This window comes from Dermacentor silvarum, chromosome 10, assembly GCF_013339745.2.
Source record: "Dermacentor silvarum isolate Dsil-2018 chromosome 10, BIME_Dsil_1.4, whole genome shotgun sequence".
In the NCBI taxonomy this organism is placed as follows: Eukaryota; Metazoa; Arthropoda; class Arachnida; order Ixodida; family Ixodidae; genus Dermacentor; species Dermacentor silvarum.
This window is the reverse complement of record NC_051163.1, coordinates 62,328,715-62,353,563: the sequence shown is the minus strand read 5'-3', so window position 1 is coordinate 62,353,563 and position 24,849 is coordinate 62,328,715. Positions and strand designations below refer to the sequence as shown.

At 45.3% G+C, this 24,849-nt stretch overlaps 1 protein-coding gene and 1 long non-coding RNA gene across 3 annotated transcripts in view; one reads left to right on the top strand and one right to left on the bottom strand.

Annotated features, from left to right (window-relative positions):
- The window catches only part of LOC119465823 (uncharacterized), a 152,427-nt gene extending 137,426 nt beyond the window's left edge, over positions 1–15,001 (top strand). The window contains 3 exon segments of the mRNA XM_037726297.2: positions 10,276–10,301; positions 10,303–10,422; positions 11,400–15,001. Of these exon segments, the coding sequence (XP_037582225.1) occupies positions 10,276–10,301; positions 10,303–10,422; positions 11,400–11,684 (431 nt within the window). The 3' untranslated portion in view covers positions 11,685–15,001.
- Positions 1–24,849, bottom strand: part of LOC125940924 (uncharacterized) — a 28,752-nt gene that overhangs the window by 2,643 nt on the left and 1,260 nt on the right. The window contains exons 2-3 of one of the 2 annotated variants that reach the window (XR_007464085.1): positions 10,250–10,400; positions 2,002–4,285 (exon numbers count right to left, since the gene is read on the bottom strand). This is a non-coding gene — a long non-coding RNA (uncharacterized LOC125940924). Of the gene's footprint in view, positions 1–2,001; positions 4,286–10,249; positions 10,401–24,849 lie in introns of those variants that run through there. The other variant, XR_007464084.1, reaches the window with a different exon arrangement.

The window sequence follows — 24,849 nt, the reverse complement described above, 5'->3', positions numbered from 1 at the left end:
TTTCACACCCTCTCTACGTTTTTCGGAACACTGAGAGAGATAGAAAGAAGACAACAAACAACAAATAAACTTCAAACCGTTCCCTTCTGCAACCCACTAATATCTCCCGGCGTTTCCTAGAACACTGTCGAAAGAAAGAGACACCCAAGTTACCACGTTCTCGTGCCTTTGTTAGAAATCACGCACAGTATGCAGTAAAGGGTTTCTCCACAGAAGCGCGCCCATCGATGCACAATGCCGTCCCGCGCGTGGTTCGTCTCCGGCGGGAACATAATACTGTCAGTCCAAAGATGGACTGTGCTCCTGGTGCCAGCCCGTCGCTCAAAAGCCCGTGCTTCGGGTTGCACGATCCCTCTGGCTCTGAAATAGTTTTTCTTCCACCGAGGCATGCCCATCGACACCCTAATGATGTCTTGCACGCGGTCCGCTTGAGGCAGGGCGCGAGAGGGCAGCCTTTCTTCCGTTTGCGCTTCTGGGCTAAACAGCTCCTATTACCATCCCCTCCCCCATGTCTCAGACCGCCGGTGCGGCATTTTACAATGCACAGGGGTGGTGACGCGGGTTTCCTGCAGCCAAAGAGCGCCTCCTGACCCACTAACAAAGCACCCCGCTGGTTTCGCTTTCTGCAAGGATTGAAAACGGCAACCTTTCACACTTCTGGGATGAAATTACTTTTCAGGCCCCCCTGCAGTTTGTCAACATTCTTTACACGCATTCCCTAAGATTCACGTACGTGCCGAAATGCGGGCGATTCAATACTAGCAAAAAGAAAAAAAAGGATGGTGCAAAGAAAGTAAAGGAAATGTCATGGCTTCGCTACTAGGATCTGTGTGTCTCTGCCCAAGGCAGTCTTACCAAGGCATTGTTCTTTAGCAACAGAACCCTTCTATGTGAACACTGAATGCAAATGCACAATGGTTATAAAATAACACTATCCAAACAACATGCCATACATGCACACAGAATGCACACACACAGATGAAGGAAAAACAACAGAGCATGAACAAGCACCTAACACTGCTCATGCACATCAAGCGACACTGTCACATAAATGACCACCAAAAAAAAAAACAGATCAACACGAACTCCGTGAAACGTATACAAGAATATGACAAAAAAAAAGCTTGTTTCACTGAAGTACACACACTTCATCACACAGTTCTTTTCAATAGTTCGACAGTTCTGCACGTCACTCTTGTCCACGTGAGTTTTCACTACGTTCCTAGTCCCCCCCCCCCCCCTCTCGTGTCTTTTCTCCCCGAAAGCACCGCTGCCCGCTTCCCAACATGCATACAACTATGCCACGTGTATCCGACACCCTAAACTAAGGTGAAACACAGGCAGAGTGGAATAGTCCAACAGCTCATACTTAGCCCCCAGAATTGAATGGGTGCACGCCGCAGTGCATAGGGGCAGTCTCGCAGGGCGCGCTGCGCCAACCCGCCTGCTGGGAAACGATGTTTTCTTCGCGCAACGGCCACTTCGAAAAACTCTTGCTCCCCTTCAACCCAAGTGCACATCGAGTCACCGCTACGATAAGAACCGCAAGATCAGCCTTGCACGTTCCCCCCTTCGGGGCCATCGAGCCCCCAGCCGGGCCTTCGCTTGGTACATGCTTGGCATCGTCGTCTGCTTTTCGCAACGCCGCAGTTGTTGCCACGGAAACACTGACTTCTGTGCTTAACTGCAGCACGGCCGTCACAGTGTTTCTCGCGGCTGGGAGCACTTCCCTCGCTTGCTTCAGTTATAAACTGTTGATCTTTGAGCGGAACTTCATTCAGCTCTACTTCCCAAGAGCTCGCTGTCATCTCACTGCGTTTCTAGTCACCACGCCCCTCACAGCGATGCTCCACAACACCGTCATCAGGGAAAGCCCCGTCACCCGGGGTTCACCCCATCTTTCGGTACATCTGACGCTTTCATAAGAGGGATGTCAGCCATTGCCAGAACCCAGCTCGACCGCCGATGAGCCCATTGGCACTGTAGCTGCCTGGCTGCTGCTTCTCTGCAGCCCCAGTGCATGCTTCCATCGCAATCGCAGCGCCACTGTACTCTCTGTCAATACATCCTATCAGCCTCGAATTTGGAGACACTAGATTCACCTGGCTCTCCCTCCATGATCTCCTGACAGGATTTCTGGTCAAGCGGGCGGGCCAGTTAGCGACACTTCGGGATTAACCCCCTCACCGTCTGTCGCCAACTCAGCCACAACCAACCATCGCCGCTGGCCCTCTGCAAGCGAAGCAGCAACGGCTGTCTGTGCGTCCACGCTGCATTTCCCAGGAAGGCACGGCACTAGTTTCTCGTGGCAAATGTATGATGCACACTTCTCGTTTACCCTCACAGCTGGTGATTCATCAGCGAATGTGCTGCTAGTTTGATGGTCCTCACTATTCCTGCTTTTTCCTATCCCCTGGCCTCCTCTGTCATGCCTATCCTTTCAGTGTCTGGTGGACCACTTTCTAATTCTAGGTGCCGCGCAGCTCCTGTGTCCGATGGACCACTTTCGGGTTCTGGCTATATGCCGTCTGCCTCTTGCCCTCTGATTTTCACTACCCCTCCGAAAACACCCTCGTCCTTAAGCAATTGCCATGCTTCCTCTGACAGGAGGCAATCAGTACATGATGTCAGCTTGTCTGTTAATGCACACAGCACTGGCACCGCCTCCTTTACATTTTCGAAAATGCCATATTTGCGGGACATTGTCAGCGGAACCACGGTGAGTTTCCCCTTCACCCTTTCTCCCAAGGCAAAAGTTAGGCTGATCATTCTGTGCGCCTGCACGACCTCAGGCAGCACAACTCTCACGCAACACTGTAATCTCCGCTCCCGTGTCCAGAACTGCATTAATATGCCTATCCTTACACTCGAGGAACACCGGAATGAGGTGCTGTGCGCAGCTACTGCCTCTCCTATCGAAACGTGCGCCAACAAGCCTGTCGCTCTCAGTACCCGGAACTTTCAATATTTTCTGCACCAGGCCCTGGGGGCAATTCCACTTCGTAAGCCCACTAGAGCTACACGAGAAGCAGCCTCTAAACTTTTGTTTTGTCTCAGCGTCTCGAGCTTTCCTGCTGCCGCGATCACTTGGCTGTACACCTGGCTTGATGCTACTACGGCTTTGCGACTCTACCTGCTTCTATTTCACCTGCTTGCCTGTGCTGTTCTTGCCTTGCGCCTCCTGGAATGTCCGCAATAACGCAGCTAGGTCTGGTACGTTTAGCCATGTTTTCCCTTCCTGCAGTGTGACATGCCAAAGCGCGTCATCTGAGAGGTTTTTTCTTCAATTGGTCTACAACCAATAGTTTGACCAGCTCCTCAAACGTCGACACACCTCTCGAGTCAAGGTAAAAGTGCAGATAGCTTTGAAGGCGAGTTGCATAAGGCCTCCATCCTTCGTTCATACGCTTTTCTGACCCCAAGAACCTTTTCAGGTATTCTCCTGCAAGAAGCTTTGGCTCGTCCCCAAGTACTGTTTCCTTGATTTTCAGGATACTCTTGTGTTCCGCCGGGGCTAAGTCGTGTGGACAGAAATGGGACCTTCTCCACCACAAACAGGAAAAAAATCTGTCCCCAATACCCTGCGGAACTTCATATGCCTTTAGGGCGCTCTCAACCGACTCAAACCACACTGAGCCTCAGCCTCTGATGGAAATTTGGGAAGCACTCCAGCGAGCCACTTAGAATAGCGTCTCAGCTCACCTCAGAGATCCTGCATACCAAACTTTCCCATGAGCTCTCGCTTCCGTATTGCCTAAGTCTCGCACGATCCACCTCGTCAAGTCAAGCGAGTCAGTCGCTGGTCCACGAGGTTTCTGAGGTCCGTTTCCCTCTGACTCTCCGATGCGACAGCCCCAGCTGAGTTGTCCTAGACATTCTCGTCTCCCGACTCCCCCCATCATGGGTTGATTTCTCCTGTCAGGGTTCAAGTGAGCAAACCTCGTATTAATACATTACGGTACAACTAGGCAGCGGTACCCCTGAGGAGTAAGAATGAGAGGACTCACCACTTGCCGAGATGCCGCTGATCGCCGCTGCCATGCCTAGCCAGTTGCAGAATCACCACTGTCAGTCACACCAAAGTTCCCATGTCGTCACGGGACTTCGCTTGAAGTGTAGATCTTCCTTGTGCTCATCGTTTTCGCTGTTGCTAGACGGCCAGGATCCGTCAACGCGTTTGGACCGATGGCTTGCTCCGCCTCAGCTGCAGGTTTTCTTGCCCGCGCCGAAGGTGGACGCCGTTGCCGAGTTGCTGCTTTCAATCTTCCGCAAAGTTCCTCGCGATCTGCAACGCCCCAGTCGAAATACAGAGCATTCCTTGTCGTCAACTGTTTCGATCCTGTAGAGACTGCCCCACTAAAGTTTCCCTTCCTCTCATGCCAGCTCCAAGCTGGCATGACCAGCTTACTTGGTATGGAAACTTTTCTTCAGCTGCCACCATCGTCTGTTCTCCTCTTTCATCAGAGATGGGACGTCCTAGACGTTTGTACTTGGAGATTAGACTTTATGTACACAATATATACATCGACAGCTATTTACAGTCAGTCTGACGTAACAACTCGACATAGCCGATAGTGCATAACACTGCTCGCACGTCCAGACCCTTCGTTTACACTGGAACCAGCGCACTCAACTTGGCAGAGCCGAAAGTGCGGAACACTTTTCCTGCGTTTGTAAACCTCGCGAGAGGTTGGGAGCCCAGTTTTAACCCTTTGGTTGCTCCTCCCAAATCCTTTCACGGCAAAATATGATACCACAGTGACCTGATTGGGTCAACTGGGCTGTCACTGTTCATAATCTCTCTCACCCCATCTCTGCGTTTCTTGGAATACTGAGCGAGCGAGAGAAAGAAAACAACAAATAAACAAATAAACCACAAACCGTTCCCTTCTGCAACCCATTAAAATCTCCCGGCGTTTCCCAGAACACTGTTGGAGAAAAAAACAGCCAAGCTATCCCATTCTCGCGCCTTTGTTTAAAATCACGCACTGCATGCACTAAAGGGCATCCCCACAGAAGCGCGCCCATCGATGCACAATGCCGTCCTGCGTATGGTTCGTCTCCGGAGGGTCCATAATACTGTCAGTCCAAAGACGAAGTGCGCCCCTGGTGCCAGCCCATCGCTCAAGAGCCCGTGCGTCGGTTTTCACAATCCCTCCGGCTCTAAAATGGCTTTTCTGCCACCGAAGCATGCCCATCGACACCCAAATGATGTCTTGCACGTGGTCCGCCTGTGGCAGGGCTCGAGGCACGGCAGCTGTTCACACGTCCGTTCACGCTTCTGGGCTAAAGAGCTTCCATCGCCACCCCCCTTCCCCACATCTGCAGACTGCCCGTGCGGCATTTTACGATGCACCGGGGGGTGGTGCCGCGGGTTTCCTGCGGCCAAAGAGTGCTTCCTGACCCACTAACGAAGCACCCTGCTGATTTCGCTCACTGCGAGGATCGAAAATGGCAACCATCCACACTTCTGGGGTGAAATTAATTTTCAGACCCGCCTGCCGTTTGTCAACATCCTTTACACATGTGGTGCAGCAGCAACAATGTGAGCGGCAGGGGCTACGGGATTGACAAGAATGATCCGTGTCATAGAAGCAGCATGCAAGACGAACGTTCAGTGCTTTGCGGATGAGATTTTTATGAGTTGGGGAGATGAGGAGGACAGTGGCCGATGCAGCTTTAACCTTAGATGGTGTGCTTTCAAAGCGCTGTTCTAAAGTGTTGTGTTGGTCTAAGACTTCTGTGAAAGCCACAGGATTGGTGATAAGAGGGCATGCTGCAAGACATTGCTTAATGGTTGTAGCCCCTTCCAGTGCCATACATGATAGGGATTAGGGAGGAGGAGAGTTGATTTCTGCCGCGCAAGGACAGTTGGTACGAAGGAGAGCAACGTGATAGCCGCGTTTCGCTTTGCAAGGGTTTAGGGGCCGTTGGCTGGGTGCTGGGTTGAGGCCAGGGAGGACTGAGGAATGGCTGCCTGATTGACTTGCCTGAGGGGGGAGATCCGCTGCAGCAGGTAGAGGCAACCTGACTCGTTGGCCCGCTGGGTGAATGGTGGGGGGGTCTAAGATCGGCTCCGGGCCACACTGTGGCTCCTGGTGTGGCTGTTAACTTCGGGTTCCGCAAGGTGTTGCGGTCAAGGCAGAGGAGTCGGTGCTGGATACCGCCTGCGTAGGCAAGGGCATGGATTGTTGCTGAATTGATGGCAATTCCACATTGCCGGGGTCTTTGGTGGGGGTGGAGAGATGTAGACTGCTGGCGTACTCTGCTTCACGGGAGACTCGGTTTCGAGCGGCCGCTCGAACTTTACAGTGAGGAACTCCAGCTTGGTGGTCCCCGCTACAGTGGGGGTAGCCTGTGCAGCATGCATGAGGCTGGTCTGGTTAGTTGAGTGCGAGTCCACGTGTGAGGCATTTCAGAACTACAATATTAGACACATATCCGCACAGTGACTGATGGCGAAGCACACGGTGCAGAACTATGCTCGAGTCATGTATGAGGCACAGTGCACCATCACACCCCAATAGTTCACTCAGCATAGAATGTACAATCCAGCAAACATGGTAAGGACAGCGTGTGTGGAGCGCATCATGGAAAAAGTGAGGTTGCCCGAGTCTGGATCCCAGATGCTTGCCATGAGTTCAGCCTAGGTAGTTTTCGGTGTTATATGATGTATGATTCCTAGGCAGGTGTTGGGCAGAGGTGTCATGCTCTCATGGGCTTGGCAGATGCGAGCAGCTTGTGGAAAGCTTGGGACAGTGAGAGGATCCACTGCCTGAAGCTTTGCGATTACAGAAGGGGTGTGCAGGTGAGAAGTGCAGTACTTCTTTCAGGTAGAATACGAATGAGGACGAACCATAGTTCTGAGTGTTTAATTGGGAAGTTAGCCCAAGCGAGGAGTGAAGTTCGCCGGGCAGAATGTCAACGAGGCACGAGCCTTGTGGTGGTCAGTATATATTAGTCTTCTAGGGAGTGCAGATGATGTCCTGTTAGAAAGGGTACGCAGGCTCACCTGTTTGCGTGTCTGTAGAGTGGTCCAGCCTTCAACATCAGTAGTGTAAGCAGGGTGCAGACGACTGCAGGGGTGTGCCGTACTTGTATGTATTCCTACGTATAGTTAGGCCTATGGAGCTGGCAGCGAGGCGGGGCCGAGAAGGGTGTCGTTGCAAAGTCGACAAAAGTCACACGCATTGAGGAAACCATGGTGGCTGGCTCACAGAGTGCGCGGCAACTTTGGCAGCCTGGGTAAGGGCAGTGAGCGAAGTTCACCTCATCTTGATGGTTTCAGAGCACTGCCGACAGCATGTCCATCCCCTTCCAACGGCTGTGGGAATCTCTATGCAATATGGACACCACCTGTAGTCTGTTGTACAGAAAATTAGTAGAAATGCTCACAAAAATCAGGTTACTGCCGTGCAGTGAAGAGGATATCCAACTCTTACAAGGAGGTTCACTTCACCATTGTGCTTTCCTCACAGAGTCTGAGTAAAATGCATTGGCACACTTATACTAGGCATGTTTCACTGTGTCTTCCCATGCATTCAAAAGTGGTCTCAGCCCATAAGCAATGAGGCACAATGCCTCGAGTAAAACATGTCATAGAAAGAGAGACTGTATGACCTGTCACCAGTATACTAGTTTGTTCTTATGAAGTCTGAAAAATCAAGCATCATTTCTTTTTAATCCTCCCCTGAGTTATGGCCCTGAGAAAGAACCCCATATCACATGTGGAACCATACTCCAAATATAACATGAAATAATGAAAAATTTTTCAAGACGGTAGCAACATTTACAGAAACAATCATTGTAGTCTCTTCCAAAATGCAGCCCCTTTTTAATAAAATAATATTAAATTTGTTAGCTTATGCACCAAAGAAATCGAATGAAGACGCATGGTCAAGTGCTGCATTCCTCAGCATGGCAAACGATCAACCCATCCAAGGCTGCAGTGATTGGTTTAGATGGATGGCGAAAGTTTCTTCAAGATATCTTGCATTTCGTGCAAAAGACCATAGCGCTGTCTGTCGGGAGCCATTTTACTCATAGACCACAGTAAAGGGCGGTGATGGTGTATGCAACGTCACTGCTCCCCAGCTCAGGGGCAGGCAACTTGAATTGCGCTCAAGGTATGCAGATCCTTCTCACGCAATTTTCTTCTAAACTATGTCTTTTCTTGGCACAAAACAAGCAAGGTTTCTGGAATGGTATTTGAACAGTACACATTCACTTAATATTTGCCTCTAGCGTCCCTTTAAGGGACTGCGACAACAACTGTACACACCAAGGTAAAGTCATTGTAAGCAGTGCGCAAACAAATGAATGTGGACTATGAAAGAACACAGGACAGCAGCAGCGTGCGAAATGGCTAGGTGCCCTCTATATGAAATATAGCGAGTTTTCGTGTCATGCCTGAAATCACTTACAGATTTGGATAGGCGGAGTCTACATTTGTAGATGCAATAAAAGCTCAGAAAATTTTTTCTAAGCTCTTAGAACTTTTTCTCATTCTCGCTTTACTCTTAGAACTAAGCTTTTTCTTAACCTGTCCTCCTGCAGTCCACTTCTGGTGATGAAGGTGCAGGAAATACATTAAAAATAAATTTTCATCAGGGAGAGCTTACTGTATTTTAAAAGGAACTGAGTCCTATAAAAGAAAATTATGGAGAAAAGGCATAGATTAGAGTCGTAGATCGACAGTACATAAACACGCCCGGAATGCACGCTTCCAGCACTGCGATGAGACCGCATCATGTCAGTGTTGTCACTGTTTGACATCATCGACGGGTCAGAAGTTTAGATGCAGAATGTTTTGTGACACGATTTCATGGCACCAGAGGCTGGAGTTCCTCCTTCTGTTAACATGTTGCTCTCAATGACAAAGTAGCAGTATGAACAGATAAAGTTCCTTTTAGTGAGTGAAGCGCCCTGTACCCTGTCCTGCCAACTTTGAAATTACAAAGATACTAGGGCTGAAGCCAGAAAATTCGAAGTGCTTGTGAACACTACTAAAGTTCGCTTTAATGCTGCAGATGATGCATTTCATCATTTTTATTATTTTTCAATTAAAAAAATGAATGCACCAACTTAGTTCTATTAAAAATGAAAGCACTTGGCTGTAGCTACAGAACGGTTAGTCGAGTCTGAACAAAAGTATTCATTAACTGTTTTTTACTGTCCGCAGTGTTGGCCCCATTCGCGTGCCTCTTCATATTCTAATGCACCTACACTGTTACAGCGACCACCGAAGGAGACGTTGGTACTATACCATTACCACACTATCCATTGAGGACAAGCCCACAAAATAGAACTACAGAACACCTGCCCTGTAGTTTTGTCTTTTGTGTTATTGGCATAAGGGTGCTGTTCACGATTGATTGTCGCCAAGTAGCCCAATTTGTAATGCTAATAGGCCCACAATACTAAATGCGTACTTATCTGCCTCATGGGACTTCTCGATGCACAAGGTGGGCACAGAATAAATGGGAACAAACACTTTTGAAGTACTTCTCTTCCAATACTGCGTTGCTGCAACGCAGCAGCAATGTCAACACAGCACCTCAGGAAAACAGAGCTCTTGTTTCCCAACAAAGGAACACAAATGTGGTACTACCAGCCGGCCACCATATAAATAATATTGTACTCCTTTCAAGTCAGTCTTACCGTGGATGACGCTAAAGCAGTATGTTACATTAAGCAGGATTCGCAAGTTACACTTTTGGAATACCAGAAACGTCAGTCTTAATTACCATGAGCGAAGTCTCGATTAGGCCAGAAACGAAGCAAGAACAAAAAAACTGGCTTGAAGTTCCCACGCTAGCTGATGAGCTGTGGACGCTGTCTGCTTTGGACGTGTAAATAGTTCACCGATAAACAAAGATCATTATTGCATTTTAAGAAAGAAGGCCTAAATGCTCGACCCTAGCACGTTTTCATAACTTCTCTTTTTTAACCAAATGGCATTTGTGGATTCATACTACTATCACTCTGACACTGTGATTCAGGCATGAAATTCAAGTGGAAACACTTTGCCCTCTTTCCTTGAACCTTTTTTCCTTGAAATAAATGGAAATCCAGCTTCGAAAAAGGTGCTGCACCAGAATAAGCTACCTCAGCATTGCATTTTAGAGTCCCCCCAAATTGGACTCCAATAACGAAAGTGCAACATTATTGGTGCCACTATGTCAACTGTAGCCAAGCCCAGAAAAACCAGGCATTCCACGGCAAAACTTTAAGAACATGGTGGGCATACCTTTTTTTCTCTCTTACTTTCTGCAGTGTCGGCGCCCCTGCGCGAGTGCACAGGAGTGGCGTTTCCCGTGGCTTATCGGCCTCTGCATCTGCCTGGCCATACTGCTGCTCGTCATGCTCATCGTCAACATCTTCCTCTGCTCTTCGTTGACCTGCACATGCACCAAGACAGAGGTACGTGCTCGTGTGCTTCGGCTTAGCCTGCTGCACTCGGCAACAGAACTACCGTGCCAGGTTTACGTAGTTATAACCTTAAAAGAAATCACAGTTATTTGATAATCGTAAGTGCAGCAGCAATGTTGAGAGCACAAGAGGCGCAATCCCAGGTGAACGATTTCATGGAAGCAGGAAACAAATTTCTGTACGCAACCGACTAGATGTTACAGCGCAAACAGACAGGGACGGATATGAAGGCTACACATGCAGAAACATGGTTGTCTGTAGGGAAAATATTTCCATGACGTCATGGGTGCCGTATCGTTGCCCAACTCGCAACTTTAGCCACTCGAGATGAGCAAATAAAGACAATGTGCAGCTTTTCACGGTGTTAGCTGCACAACATTGAGGCCGCGGCGTTGACAGCAGTGCGTAGCCCTTGAAAAATTAAATTATGGGTTTTTATTGTCTTGAAACTGTACAGCGGGTTATGAGGAACACCATAGAGGAGGGCTCCCGATTAATTTTGAGCACATGGGTTTTTTTAATGTGCACGCAAATTAGGGTTCAAGAGCATTTTTGCAATCTGTCCTGATTGGAATCCAGCCACCGCAGCTGGGTATTGAATCCGCGAGCACATGATCAGCAGCTCAACACCATGGCTGGTACCCCTTATGCCCACTGTGGTGTATGTGTGCAAATAATTATGCAAATGCAATGCTAATAACAAAAATGTTTGCACAAAATGACGCACAAGTAATGCTAATGAGACAACTGCATATACCCAGTAGCATGCACCCAGCGGCCCGAGTTTGGTGTCTACTCGGCAAGACATCCCCTGCAAGCGGGGGGCAGAGGCGGAGAAAGGTTCATTCTAAAGAACAATGTTAGCCGCTGATCTTCAGATCGACTCACAAAATTAAGTGCCTTGTCTGCTCAACAAAATGCATGTGTAAAATAAACGCTAAGCTCTGTCCATTGCCCCTGATGCCCAGGTTGAAGAGAAGGAACCGTCCGAGATGGAGGACTACGACCCCTACAAGGGCAGCTGGGTACCAAGCTCCCAGTACGGATCCCGGACATCGCTTAACAAACCAGGCTACACCTCCGGTGGCTCCACCCTCAACTCTGCTCGATCAGTGAGCAATGGAAGTGACCACTACACGATCGTTCACTCTAGGCCTAACAGCCGCTACTCGCACCACTCGAGCAAAGAGCCACTCCACCGAAATGGTCCGCCATCACATATCTCCAATGGACACTACAATTCCAGAATATGATCGCCCCCCCCCCCCCCTTTGGACAACGCAAAAGACTGACATGCGTGTGTTTTATTGTGCTTCCAAGGGAATTGCTGTTAGTTTTTTTAAGACTACTATTAGTTTATTTTTAAGAAAGAGTGACACTGACTGTGGACAGCTATGTGTGGCAGCTCTTGCAATAGCAAATTGTAGCTGCTTTCATGTGAAACGCTATATACTTAGTACTAATGATGCAAGCATTGTTGCAAGCTCATACAGGCTAGATAGAAGTCAGCTTTCTTTTTTCTGTGCATTCATTACCTTCAACTAGGTAGCTGGCTTAAGGTTTAGGAAAGGAAAAAACTCAGCATCCTGCTGTACTTTGGAGGTTTGACCTGCAACCCCGAACAAGGATGCACAGCATTATGAAATGAACACAGCATGCTGTTGTGCCCCCTAAAAAAAAAGTCGGCTACGATACTTCAGTTATGAGGTTGCGAACTTTTTTTTTTTTTTTTTTTGGGGGGGGGGGGGGGGTTAAATACATCTCAAGACAAAAGACAATGCAAAAAAAAAAAAAACGGAATAAAAAGATGACAATACTACTGCAGATCATGTATTAGCCCCCTCCCGTTAAGAAGTGCAACAGCAAACATACCGGACCCCCGAAAAACACAGAAAGAAGTATAGAAAGTGAACATAATATTCAATATGCAAAGTGACATAGACTGCAACAATGCTGACAGCTTGTATCACAGTGCACACAACGCGTGGTCACTGTGCAAAGTGAAATGAAGTCAAGTGCTGTACAAACCATACATTTGCTCGTTCCACATTCGAGGCAGCACAAACTTCCTCCGCCTTTATATTGTTGCGTTGTTCATATTCTTCGAAACACCTAGTCCTCACTCAACGCTTCATGTAAAGTTTACGCCGCACGTCTTTAAAAAATTACTTGTTTTTTTGCATAGACTGTGTTTTCTACAACCATTCCTCAGGCAATGCAGCGTTTATTATACCTTTTCTTTGCCATGAATGTTTGAAATGATGGCAGCATAGCAACCAAATGCAGATGACGGCTTTCCATGATTGCCTTCACACATGGAGCATTTCTCTATTAATTTATTTAGCATAGCATGCATATGAGATTCTTTCCCAATGATACATTTTAATTTCGTTAACCATCCAGCTTTTTGTGCATTCCGCATCATCCGTCAAAGTTCCAACATGCCAACATGTCGGTTAAGGCATTTGAAAAGATGTGTAAACAGAATCCGTAAATAACCTTTCTCATCACAACTAGGTCATACAAACAGCTCTGACTTGCTTTTGCTGTTTAGAAAGCTCTCTGAAACGTGCTTTATTAGAGTTGGACAGAGTACTTCCATCTTGTATGATGAAAAAGAAAATTTTTGTTACAAAAAAAGAAATTGGTATGCTTTACTGTACAGCCTGTTCTAAAGAGTGAAGTGTATTACATTTCTGCAATGTGATTGACAGTACATTTGGCACAGCCTTAAGGTTGTTACACATAACAGAATGAATTTCACATGCGAGGCCAATGCATGAAATATGGGCCCACAAAACCAGCGTAAATTAAACTGGCTCATAAATGCATTGTGACAGAAGCCAGAAAACCGTGATAGCGAACGGTTGACATTGATGACTTGGACAAACAGAAAACACAGGATTACAGCACGCTCAACCATTCATGCACTGCTTTTTTTTTTTTTTTAGGAATACAATTACATTGCGCAACTTCAGTAACAGTGCAAGTATACTTATGTCCTGAAGCAATGCTGATGCTAATTGTTCATACGTGCATTGTTTGCAAAGCACAGGCACAAAACATTCCCAAAGAGCATCCACCTACTGTTGGGAAACCTGTGGCCAAACCAATGAAATTTTTAACAAGGAATATGCATCCTGTGAATTTAATTATTCTTATTTATCAAGCACTAGCCAAAATTTGGTTGTGGCGCAACTTGCACCGTCGCTTGGCTTTTCTTTATTTTTATTATTTATTTTTAAACAAAAATGCATTATTTCACTTACATGCCCAAAGCTCAATCTGACTGCTCATGTGCAAAATATTCACTTTTGTGTGTAACAGATACAATGAGCACAAATTTCAATATAAACAAAGAAAGGTAAGAAGGTTTATGTGTGGCAACCTGGCATTTCATAGCATGTGTAGGTGTTTGTTAAGCAAACCGCAGGCTTTTAAAATTTCACGTCCAAGCCTCCCTCACCTTAATGTAACGTGCAGTCTTAGGTGAGCAATCTTGAAGATACATTTTTGTTTATTCTTGCTTGTTCGTGTTACAGTTTACGCTGGTAGTGCAACACACTACCATCTAATTCTTCTTATCCTGAAACATATGCTTCCATTAGTGACGGCTGTTTGAGCAACCTTAGGGAAAAAGAAGATATATATATATATATATACATATATTTTTCTCCATGTGTGTCTGATGTCTGTTGATAATTTTGTCACAACGTGCCATGACCTGTTGCACAGTGCTTGTCAAACAGCACTATGTTCAACGCTATTTTTACTAACACTGTTTTTACAGCGACAGCTATGTCCTCGTCTAAGGTTGTGCATGTTTGTAGCTAGATGGAAATCAAAACTGGACAATTCAAGCAGTGCAATTTCTGAGGCTTGCTGTGTCGTAAGAGAGCATTCTAAAGAAATGTCCGGCTAAATTCTAGAGCTGTATTAAAAAAAAATGCAGGTACCTCAGAGCTGTCGGGCTGACACTTGTATAATAATGAAAAATCTCAACATAGACAGAGCAGTACATAATGCAGAAAGCCAGGTTAATAGGACCTTCAACATCTGAGACACTTCCAGTGCTTCGGGGAGAAAAATAAACTCCTAAGTAAAACACCTAAGTAAAACACAGAAAGAATAAGGACAGTCCTGTTGTCATTTCTGTGTTTCTTTAAGGTGTTTCTTTTGTAAACATAGATGTTCACTTTACAGGATATCAGCTGTGTACTTTAGAATTGCTTTTAATGCCCCCAAGGAGTCATACCGATAGTTGTTAAATGGCTGTTGTAGTTTATGGTAGTGAATGAATGTTCGCTTAATCAAAAGATTACATGTTTCTTTTTTAACATTGCACATCTGTACCGAGTACAGCGAGCTCAGAAAAACGACATTGTCAATCTTAAAGCACAATGTTGTCGCTCAAGAAGGCCAGCAGAAATTCATGTTGGCATCTCTGCCTTTACCGTAACATTTCCATCGTCATGTGTGTGTTTATGCAATGCCTTACCGTGTTTGCGCAGCAGCGTGTGTAAATATACTTTTTTTCTAAATGTGTACATTAAAAATAAGTCTTGTTTTAGTTGCTTGTCTGTGTCTCATTTCTTCCGGCATGCCTACGAACTGTTCTGCAACAGTCTGTCTACGAATGGCTCTTATAGTGAACGACAATTATGAGCTAGGGGATATGCTGAATGTGTCCGTCTGTTTGCAAGAATTCTGAACGATCCTTAAACAACATTTACAAGAAATTCAGGCAGAACTCATCTGCAATGACTACTGAAGTATGCAAATAGCCAAAACGTATTGTAGGAGGCGTGTACTACAGCTGGGCTCCACTCTTGCGCTTGCTTCTGGACACGTTGCGCCACCTAGCAGCACACCCACGAACTACGGGAGTGGCCTCCGAGACTCATGGCGTGCCAGTGCGTGCGAACACTAAGAATTATTTCCTTCCTCCCTGCGGGCATTTGTGGCTCAGCACACTGAAACATCAGGCTGCTGTGCTACGGGTTCAATTCCACACAGCACCATATAAATCTTAGAGGATGTTAGAGTGGCACTGCCCTTAGGATCGGCCCACATTTTTGGAATGCACTACTATCAGGATCATCCAACGAAAATGATTAGACAGGTTAGATAGCCAGAAACAAAACTAGTCTGACAATGCCAAGAATGCCATTCGCATTAACGCTGCGCATTGGTGTGTGGAGTCAAACTAGCCCTAATACATGTTCAAGCTGAGCACTCCAACCTTTACACCACGCTCGCCTTCCACAGCGATCAACCATTATAAGCTAGCAAATGAGCTAAACGTACGCGATATTGGCTGAGCACATTCCCCGGGAAGTACAGAATGCTGTTCAGTAGGAAGAAAAGGGCTTCGGCATGCAGACATTAAGGCCAGATATGAGCGAATAAAAAATAGAAGAAAAAAAAAAAAAGGAAGCTTTGCACTAGCTCTCTCTGTTGGCGCAGCATACTGCAACACAAAAAGAAGATGCACACCATCGAACCGGAGTTTGGAAGGCCCCAGTGAGTGCCTTCCAAACAAAAATTCGTCCTTGGCAGTTGAGGAAAACATTTTTACTCAACTGCGAAGCGTTCTTTTTGAAAAACCCATATGGGTTTCCTTTGTAGCTTCGTGCTACATTCGGGTGGAATACAATTTTTTCCTTTCATGATACTTCCTCTACCTTGAGGAATTTTGCAGAACTGATTCGCCATACGAGTACCACTTGTGCATGTAAGGTTACATCAAATCGTGCATTAGTACTTGTGCACCTTAGTGCTTCCAATAAGCTATGTTTTGCTCATGAGCACAAGGAGTGCGTAGTGCCTGCTGGTTGCACGAATGTTTTGGTCCACTCGCTTAATGGTAAAATTGGCTCAAATCAGTGAAGCATCCATGTGATCAATATACGTATTTAGCTACATAAATGCGCGAGACTTGATGTAACACATCAAATAACCGTATTTACTTGTGTAAGGCTCGCACTTTTTTTTTCTGAATTTTTACTGGATGAGGGCTTTACATGAGGCCCTCACCCTCATGCAGGGGTGAGGCTGAGGGCTTCACTGATGTCTCGAAGTGCGCTCAGACTGCTATGCAAATTAAAAATATATGCAACCTCTGGGCCGGTAATGAACACATTTACAGTCACCAACTGATTTTTCGGACACAGACTACGGCAATCTTGTAACTATTTGCGGGAATTAACCAGCACCTAAGTATGCGCAAGACGCTTAGTGAAACTTCTTTCCAATTTTTAGCACTCCAAAGTCAAAGTGTGAGGCTTTACACAAGCAAATACAGTGCATGATGCATGCCTACATCTTTCTTTTATATGTGAAGCACAATTATTTTTTTGTGAATGAGAGTAGCAAGAGAAGTCTAGTCTCTAGCCTTCATAGCACTGCCTGTTGTGTATGAAACAGGGTATAGAGTGGTTTGCTTCTGCAACCAATTTTCAGCCAATCGTAGACCACATGAAAAAACTGCAAAAATTACAACATTATTTTTAACATCTTTTATCAAAAGAGTTCAGGTGGTGTTGACACACCCTAGGTTTACAAAATGCAGTGCAAGAGCTTGCACTCAGGAAAAATTCTTGTTTTTGGAACAGATCTTAGCAACATCTTACAGAGCTTTGCATCTTCACAGTTAAAGCTCTGTTCCTTTTTGTATTATTTTTTTACCTTAAGGGTATTGCACACTGTTGGCCTGCATCCAAGGCACAATTTTCCTTTTCAGAGTTCTTGAGCTTCTGTATGTTTTTTTTTTTTTCCCTTCCTCCGAAACCACTGTCCTATCAGTGTTCATCTCCTTTGATTCCTCCAGTATTAGTTCAAAGCTGCTAAGTAGTCAACATTGCACAAGTACCGGAGTTAAAGCTATGATGATATGAGGAATCATCACATTTGCAGACTACACAAGTAAAAGTAAGTGTGGCCCAAAAACTTGGCAATAAGCATGATACACAATGCAATTAACTTAACCATAACAAGGAGTACACTTAAAGGGGTTGAGACATCAAATTTGGGGCTTGCGCATTCTTAGTTTCAAACATTTCTTATTGCTCCAGGAAGCATGATACATGCTCAAAGATTCATATAGTCTCGGTAAATAATTTAATATTGCATTATTTTCGGTTTTGGTTTCTGGGTGCCGAGTCGGATAGTGACATCACTGTCTAGGAAGCTTAGTCACGTGGGCCCACAAAGCTGTGAAGCATGCACTGCTGCAGCGTCTGCTCTCGCACAGACGTTCTGTACCAGCGCAGGCAAACAAAACCACGCCGATAGTTGTCATGGCTAGCTGTGGCAGCTCCCGATTCCGATTCTACGTCTGCATCCAATGCGACTCACTGCACTCTAGACTCGAGGCTCTCTAGACTTGCCCGGTGCTGTGGGTCACCGCTCATTGTACGTCACTGTAATGTGGTATGACGTCACTAAAACTCTCGTTACGCTTCCAACACAGTGACGTTGGTGTCAATGGTGCTAGCGATGGGTCTTGATCGCGAGAACTAGCATTTAGGCACTCTTTGGAAGCCAATTAAAATAGATTTTAAACAGCTGCTGCCTCCAGCACTTCATGTTGAGTGTCCTTGCATACAGAGGAAGCCTAGAGGAGGCGTTTTATAGCCTCAAAATTTGGTCTCTCAGTCCCTTTAAGTGGACTCATCAACATCATTTATGAAATGTCTGGTGAGGTTAGGTTTATTGATCGATTTCACGCTACAATAAATCGCACGAAGTTTAGCAAAGGTGTCACTTTGAAATATAACTGTGAGAGTGATTTCCTGCAAATCTATATCACACGAGATGAACACTGGTTAAACAACAGATTCCTCTTCTGGAATATAATTCCTCTAGCCATCATTCCGATCAAGGGCACTTGTCGAAAAACACTGACTCCTGAGACATTCCTCGTTCGACCAGTGTTGCTTACTTCAAATCTCCATCATTCTATGAACCCCCTATCTTGTTCGTGTACAATACAAGCCATGTAACAAAATTACTACAGAGGATTTGCCAAATACAAGTTCAATATAGTACTAAAATCACCGCCCGAGCACTCCGTACAGATGGTTAACCAGCGAAGCTGAAACGTGTGGCCTCGGTGACTGGGCTAATCCCGACGGTACATTAAAGTCTTTCTGAATTACTGGTTACGTCTTTGTGTTTCTTAATGAGGTTACACAGATTTGGCTGCAACGGAGAGAACATCACTGACGGTATATGGCTGCAGTCCGCCGTTGTTGCATTGCCACTTGCGATTCTTCAAAATTAAATTGCTTTAGAAGTAAATCTATCTGTCACGTAAGACAATGAATGGCTCATAGCCCCGTAAACGTGGCCACCTCATTACGATGACAGAAGAGAAGTGAAATTCTACGCTGTAATGATGAGCGGCAACGGAGCCAGCTGTAGAAGAGGACGACCACAACGAACGCAGGAGCAGTGGCATGAGCGCATTCGCCAACGAGAGGCGCCAACAAGCCAGCTGTGGAAGACAACGACGCTCGAGACCCTTGCTGATGATGATAGTTTCTGCGTACAGGCAACAGACGGACGAATCGGCTAGCCATGTACAGCATCGCTGAAAAATGGTATATTAATTTCTGTACATTACTAGGAGTACAGAAGGCGCAAAGCATTCAGACTAAAAGTAAAAAAAAAAAGTACAATACAATATAAGACACAAAGTAAGCAGTTTAAACAGACATGACAAAATATAACTTCAAGCAATTATGAAATGTAGTTAAATGGTTACGCGATTTTACAATAGTTGCATGGAAGTGAGTTACAAATGCATATGGCGATGAAAATGGTGGTAAAATTTCTAAAGTAGTGCTTACACTGGGTAAGAGTTGGTTACCTTGTTGAGAAAAACCTTGTGATATGCCGGCTGCAGAATGTATATTTGGTATTAAAGCATGTCACCTCATAAAGATTGTCATATATATTGTATACAAACACAATTTTTTTTTTTACCCTGTAATGCCCCACATGTCATGCTACACCGAATTCGATAGCTCCAAAATTTGAGAGGACTTAATGCATAGCCTATAGTAGTGTCTTTGATAGCCTCAAGAGAGTTTTTAGTTGTGTATAGTTAGGTAAACCAATTACTAAGTAATGCATTACTACGCCAACTAAGTTCTAACTGAAATAATATTTCAAAATTTTTTTTGTACAAATGTACTTTCCCTGGCCAAAAATAAAGGCAATCAAACTGTCCTAATTTTTCTTGATATGGAACTGTGTTTAGGCAATACAGGAATAATGTGCCACAGAACAAATTAGTTATGGAATACTTCACACTGTGGTCATTCTATCCCTTGTCACTCCTACTGAACTTAAGTATCATGAATGGGAAAAATTGTCGTCCAGCTAACTGTAGCATGAAGCAACAAAGTAAACTGCACTAAAGGCTACATGCAATGCACATGCAGAACGATTCCTACCGTACTCCACCTGCGAACACGCCAAGCTTCTGCCCCAGCACATCATTAAGGTGGTGTGGTGCAGCCCTTCATCAAGTTGCCCATCTCAGATGCCATAATATTGGTGCACCGGTATTAGAATGACAGAAGGTTGAGCAAGTTAGTTGAAGCAATTGTAGCGCAATTAAGACAAACATGAAGCACAGAGGATTGAACACCCATGTGCGCTACACTCACAACTTGAGTGAGTGTTTTTGCAAGTGCAACGCCTGCAGTGTCCCGTTCTCTGTTCTTTGTGCTTGTTTTATTTACTCTACAATAGCTCTACAATAGCCCAAGAACAGGTTATATTGAGAAAGTTAGCAGACAGAGATTCAAGGTACGCAAAAGCTGGCAAGCAAGAACACGGGCACAACAGCTTCTGAGCAAGCGCATATAGGTTATCTGTAACGTTACCCTAGACTAGCTTCAGTTGTAAAACTCGGCGACGTTGCGCGGAACCGCCACCCGCCCGCGCCTTCATGACCCAGCTTCACTTCCTCACTAGCCGGCTACGCGAACTGGCCGGACGAAACACGCGGTGCAGCGTTGGTGTATTCTGTGGTTGGTTGTTGACGGCGGATTTCAGGAAGCATGTCATCCGCGAAACTGTAGCCTTCGCCGCGTTTGTTAAGGATATTAGCAGACGATGCCGACGTGCTGCGTTCCTGACTGCAACAAGCGGCTATCGAACGATGTCGACAGTTCGGCGCGCCACTTCTTTTGTGCTCCCAGCAATGAGACACTTCGCTCGGCGTTGAACAGAGCGATTCCTCGTGCCGACAGGAACTCTCTGCGAAATCCATGGTGTGTGATTTACACTTTCATGAGCAGGACATCTTAAAGTGTTTGTGCATATTATCAATGGACAGACGGTTGAGGTGCCACGAGACAAGTGGGCACTTGCCGAGGGTGCGGTGCTGAAAGTGTTCCCGAACCTTCCCTCGTATCTGTCGAACCAACCGGGAAAAAAAAAAAAAACGCAAACAAAGAGAGATGTTTAGTGACCTGTTCTGGGCCATCTTAGAAGAGCTGTCAGAGAATACGCTGAGTCGTGTTGGGTGTCCCTTGCGCTTCCAGGAACTGAGTGCACGCATCATTAAATTTTTAACAGCAGATCTGTTTAAGCTTTTTGCTTTCCCCGCGTAGTGTTCGCAAAAACTCGCCTAGTGATGACGTCACTGCGCACAGCTGCGCCTCGCATCAACTTGCCATAGCCGATCAATAGCTAATTGATAATCAATCAATAATCAATAAATTCTGGCAAATGCTGGGGATGACTTGGTAGTGCTTAGCCTAGCCCAAATACGTGGCCAATACCTTGCGATAGCCAATCAATAGGTAATCGTTCACTTATCAATAAATTCCGGAAAAGCATAACCCGTAAGGCCAGGACCAGCTAGGTGCCGATCAGCTCCGCTGTTTCTTTAGCCCTGCGCCAATTGTGCAAGCTACGCAAATTTTCATTTAGTCACGTGCATGTATACACGCATACCTTGCAGGAACCTTGCATAAAAATGCATTCTTAGGCAAGGTTCCTGGAGCAGCGGCGGGGATCCAGTCTTGAAGTAAAGGCTGCGAGGAAACGTGCCAAGCTGCTGTAGGTGGAGTTGTTTTCTATGTAGGCCCAAATCATTTGCTTAGATTATGTCCCTTCTGAAAGTTTAAGCCTTAGCTATATATAGGGGCATACAGTGGTTTTTTTGCTTCGTTTTCTTTAATAAAGCATTCATTAGTTTACAAGAAAGTTGTGCTGTTATTTTTCTGGATAACAAACTTGGTCTCGCTAGCTGGCGTATAACTGCCCCAGACCAAAGTGTTAAGCAAGTAAAAGCAGCGAGAAAACGTGCCAAGCTGCTGTATGGGAAAAGTAAACTGCGTGAAAGGTTTAGGCAGCAGGAAGAAACGCATGACACTTAAAAAACGCAGCTTCTGCGCTTCGTCGAATGCATTTCTTCCTCTCGTGCAGTTTACCCTTCTTTCAGTATGAACCAACTAGCCCGATATATCTTATTGCTGTAAGGTGGATACCGCTTCCGCATGGTATCACTTAATCGGACTATAGGGAGAATGCCAGTGAGCATGAAACACGCGCACGCTGCCCGTCCGCACAAGCTCAAGGCTGCGGCGAGGCGTCTGTAGTGGAGCACGATAGAACGGCGCCGCCATCTGGCAGCTGCCAAAGGAGCGGCGACAGCGGCGATAAGCGCACGGGCGGACAGTTTGACAGCTGAAGCTAGTCTAGTAACGTTGGGTTATGCGTTCATGCTCTTTTTACCACCACTGTGCGATATTTCAGGTGAAAGTCGGCGCTTGCGTTGTGCTTCTTGTTCCTCCCATGCCCATGCTTTGCATGGCTGCCTTTTCATACCACGAAGCAGCGATGTTGTTCTCTACCAACAGACAGCACCATGATCTCGTCCATGATGAGGATTCTCATACGAACTAGTAGTCTAAACAAGGATTCTCATAAAACTTTTTTTCCCTTTTGCCAGAGACACTGCTTAGCTGTGACATTTTCACATAAATCTGGCCAGTAGCCACTATACTTTCTCTTGCATAACAGTAAGAAAAAGAAAAGTGGCGGAATATCCGTAAGCTTGAAGGAAAGACCAGGCAACCTTTCAAGGGAAGGTCTGACCTTAGTCAGCAGCCTGTAGACAATTCATATTTGTCTCAGATGTTGCATCGGGATTGCTTGGAAACAATGCTAGTCTATTTACCGCAGTCACAAACCCACCACGTTAGCTTAGCAGCTAGGGCTCGAAGTCACAGGTTTAAGTCCTCGCCATGGTAGCCACACCTGGATTTGGGCAAAACGAAAGAATGCCCACGTATTTACATTTAGTTGCATATTTCAGAACCCCAGATGGTCAAAATTAATCTGGAGCTCCCCACTACGGCGTGGCCTCTTAACCCTTTATTGACGAGTGTTGCCTAAGGCAACCATACCAGAAACATTTTTTTTTTTCTTGCCGAGTTTCAGCATTGAGTATGAAGTTTCTGGCTTCATCCAACACTGAATGAAAGGTAGCAAGTGTCATTTGTTGCTTTAGAGCGAGAACACTGGACGAGGAATAAGAAGGTTGGCGCGTGAGTCACTGTCTTTTTAAAGCAAGGTCAGAGGAGACGGGCCGTTGCAAAACATCCAGCTGCAGTGATGTCATACATGTGATGTAAAGAAAATGAACTGTAGCTCACATATGATGAGAGCTGGCTATACAAAGTGAAAACGAAGCCTTAGGTGGCTTGGGGTGAAGCCCACTACCAGTTTCCTGCCTGGGGTTTTTCCCCCTATTGCTGAAAAAACTTCTGCGAAATTTTCTTTTTTTTTTGTTGATTATGCTTATTCTTGATGTGTTTTGCAAATTTAGATAGAAACTAGACATTTTTTTCTGCGTATTTATATGTTTCGTCTTTAAAGGGTTAAATTAGATTGTGATTTTGGCACATAAAACCCCAAAATTTAATTACTGTGCTCATGAAGTGTTGCAAGGCCCGTCAGCACAAATACATGTTGATAAAAAAAGCTTAATTGAGCTCGTCTTTCTGCAAAAGCCGTCCTTGTTGCTTCAGGATGCACTAAAGATTACTTGGCAAGTCACTAGGATGAGGCAGGATGGAAAAAGTTAATTGTTTCAAGTCATGTAAAAGCAAGCATTACTGAATAAGAGCACTGAAGGGTTTATGTTCACTGGTCCTCTCTCTACAAGTTCGTTCTTTTTTTTTTTTGGCAGAGGCAGAGGCGCGAGATAACACAGTATCTACGAGTTCCTTGGCAGAGATAGAGCCTTAAAATAACACAGCAACCACAAGCTAACCTGTGGTTTTATACTCAGGTAAGTCAACAGCAGCGTTGTCATGGCTCTAGCATTCCCTGAACAACACATGACCATTGCGCTCTTCAGTGAAAAATGTCAGCCACATATTGGTTCATAGTGTTGGCCGCACTGAATTGTGAAAAAAATAAATCTGCGCGCAGTGTAAACGCATGGAACGAGCTTCATGTCAGCATTACTTTCCTATTTGTATTGTCTTTACCCTCTCCCTATGTACACGGACTAGAAAGCGAAAGTTCGAAGACCACAGCATCAGCGAAAAAATGTAATCTTCTTCTAGCAGAGCTCCACAACGCGGAATTTCTTGAATACATTGCATTGGTTGAACAAGTGCATGTAGGCCGTACCACTTGATTTCAGCCAGCATGCCAAGGCAGTGAACCAATGTTTTTTTTTTTTTTTTGGCTGCCATAATTTTTTTTTATTTTTTTTACAGCAGCATTGGTTTACAAGCTTTTGCTTATGAGTAAAATATTCAAAGGAATAGGAAAGAAAATATAAGGTTGGTTTCTCATTCCAAGCAGCATTGTTGCAGCCTGTATTTTAATTGCACAGGTATTTTTGTACATGACATCATAATCAGTTCAGCAGCCAAATTTTGCAAGCCAGAGAAACACGTCGCTTGGGCATATGGCCACAGTGATGTGGCAAGACTGCTGTTTGTTTCCAATTTTTATCTGTCAGTTTAAATGTCCATGTACATTTTAATAGAAAATATACTTGTTGAAAGTCAGTCCAGAGCGTGTCCTCTCTTTTTTTTTTTTTTGCCCTTGTTCTTAATTGGTGTTGTTTAAATCAAAATAAAGGCAATCAACTGAAAAATACACAAGGTCTGATTTGTATTTTCAGTGATCTGAAGTTCCTTGATGTACACTGAAAGCCACAGAGGGCATTTCGACCTATCACAACACAGCTGATGCGGACAAGATTCAGGCCTGCAAAAATCATGCTAAGGATCACAATGCCGTAACTGGCATGGCACCATCGTAGCCAAAACGTTATTTTTGCCATATTTTGAAAAAATTATACTTGAGATATTAAAAGTTTTATTTGAAAGGGTTTAATCCAAGCGGATGCTTTTGCTGACTTGGGTAAAGGTC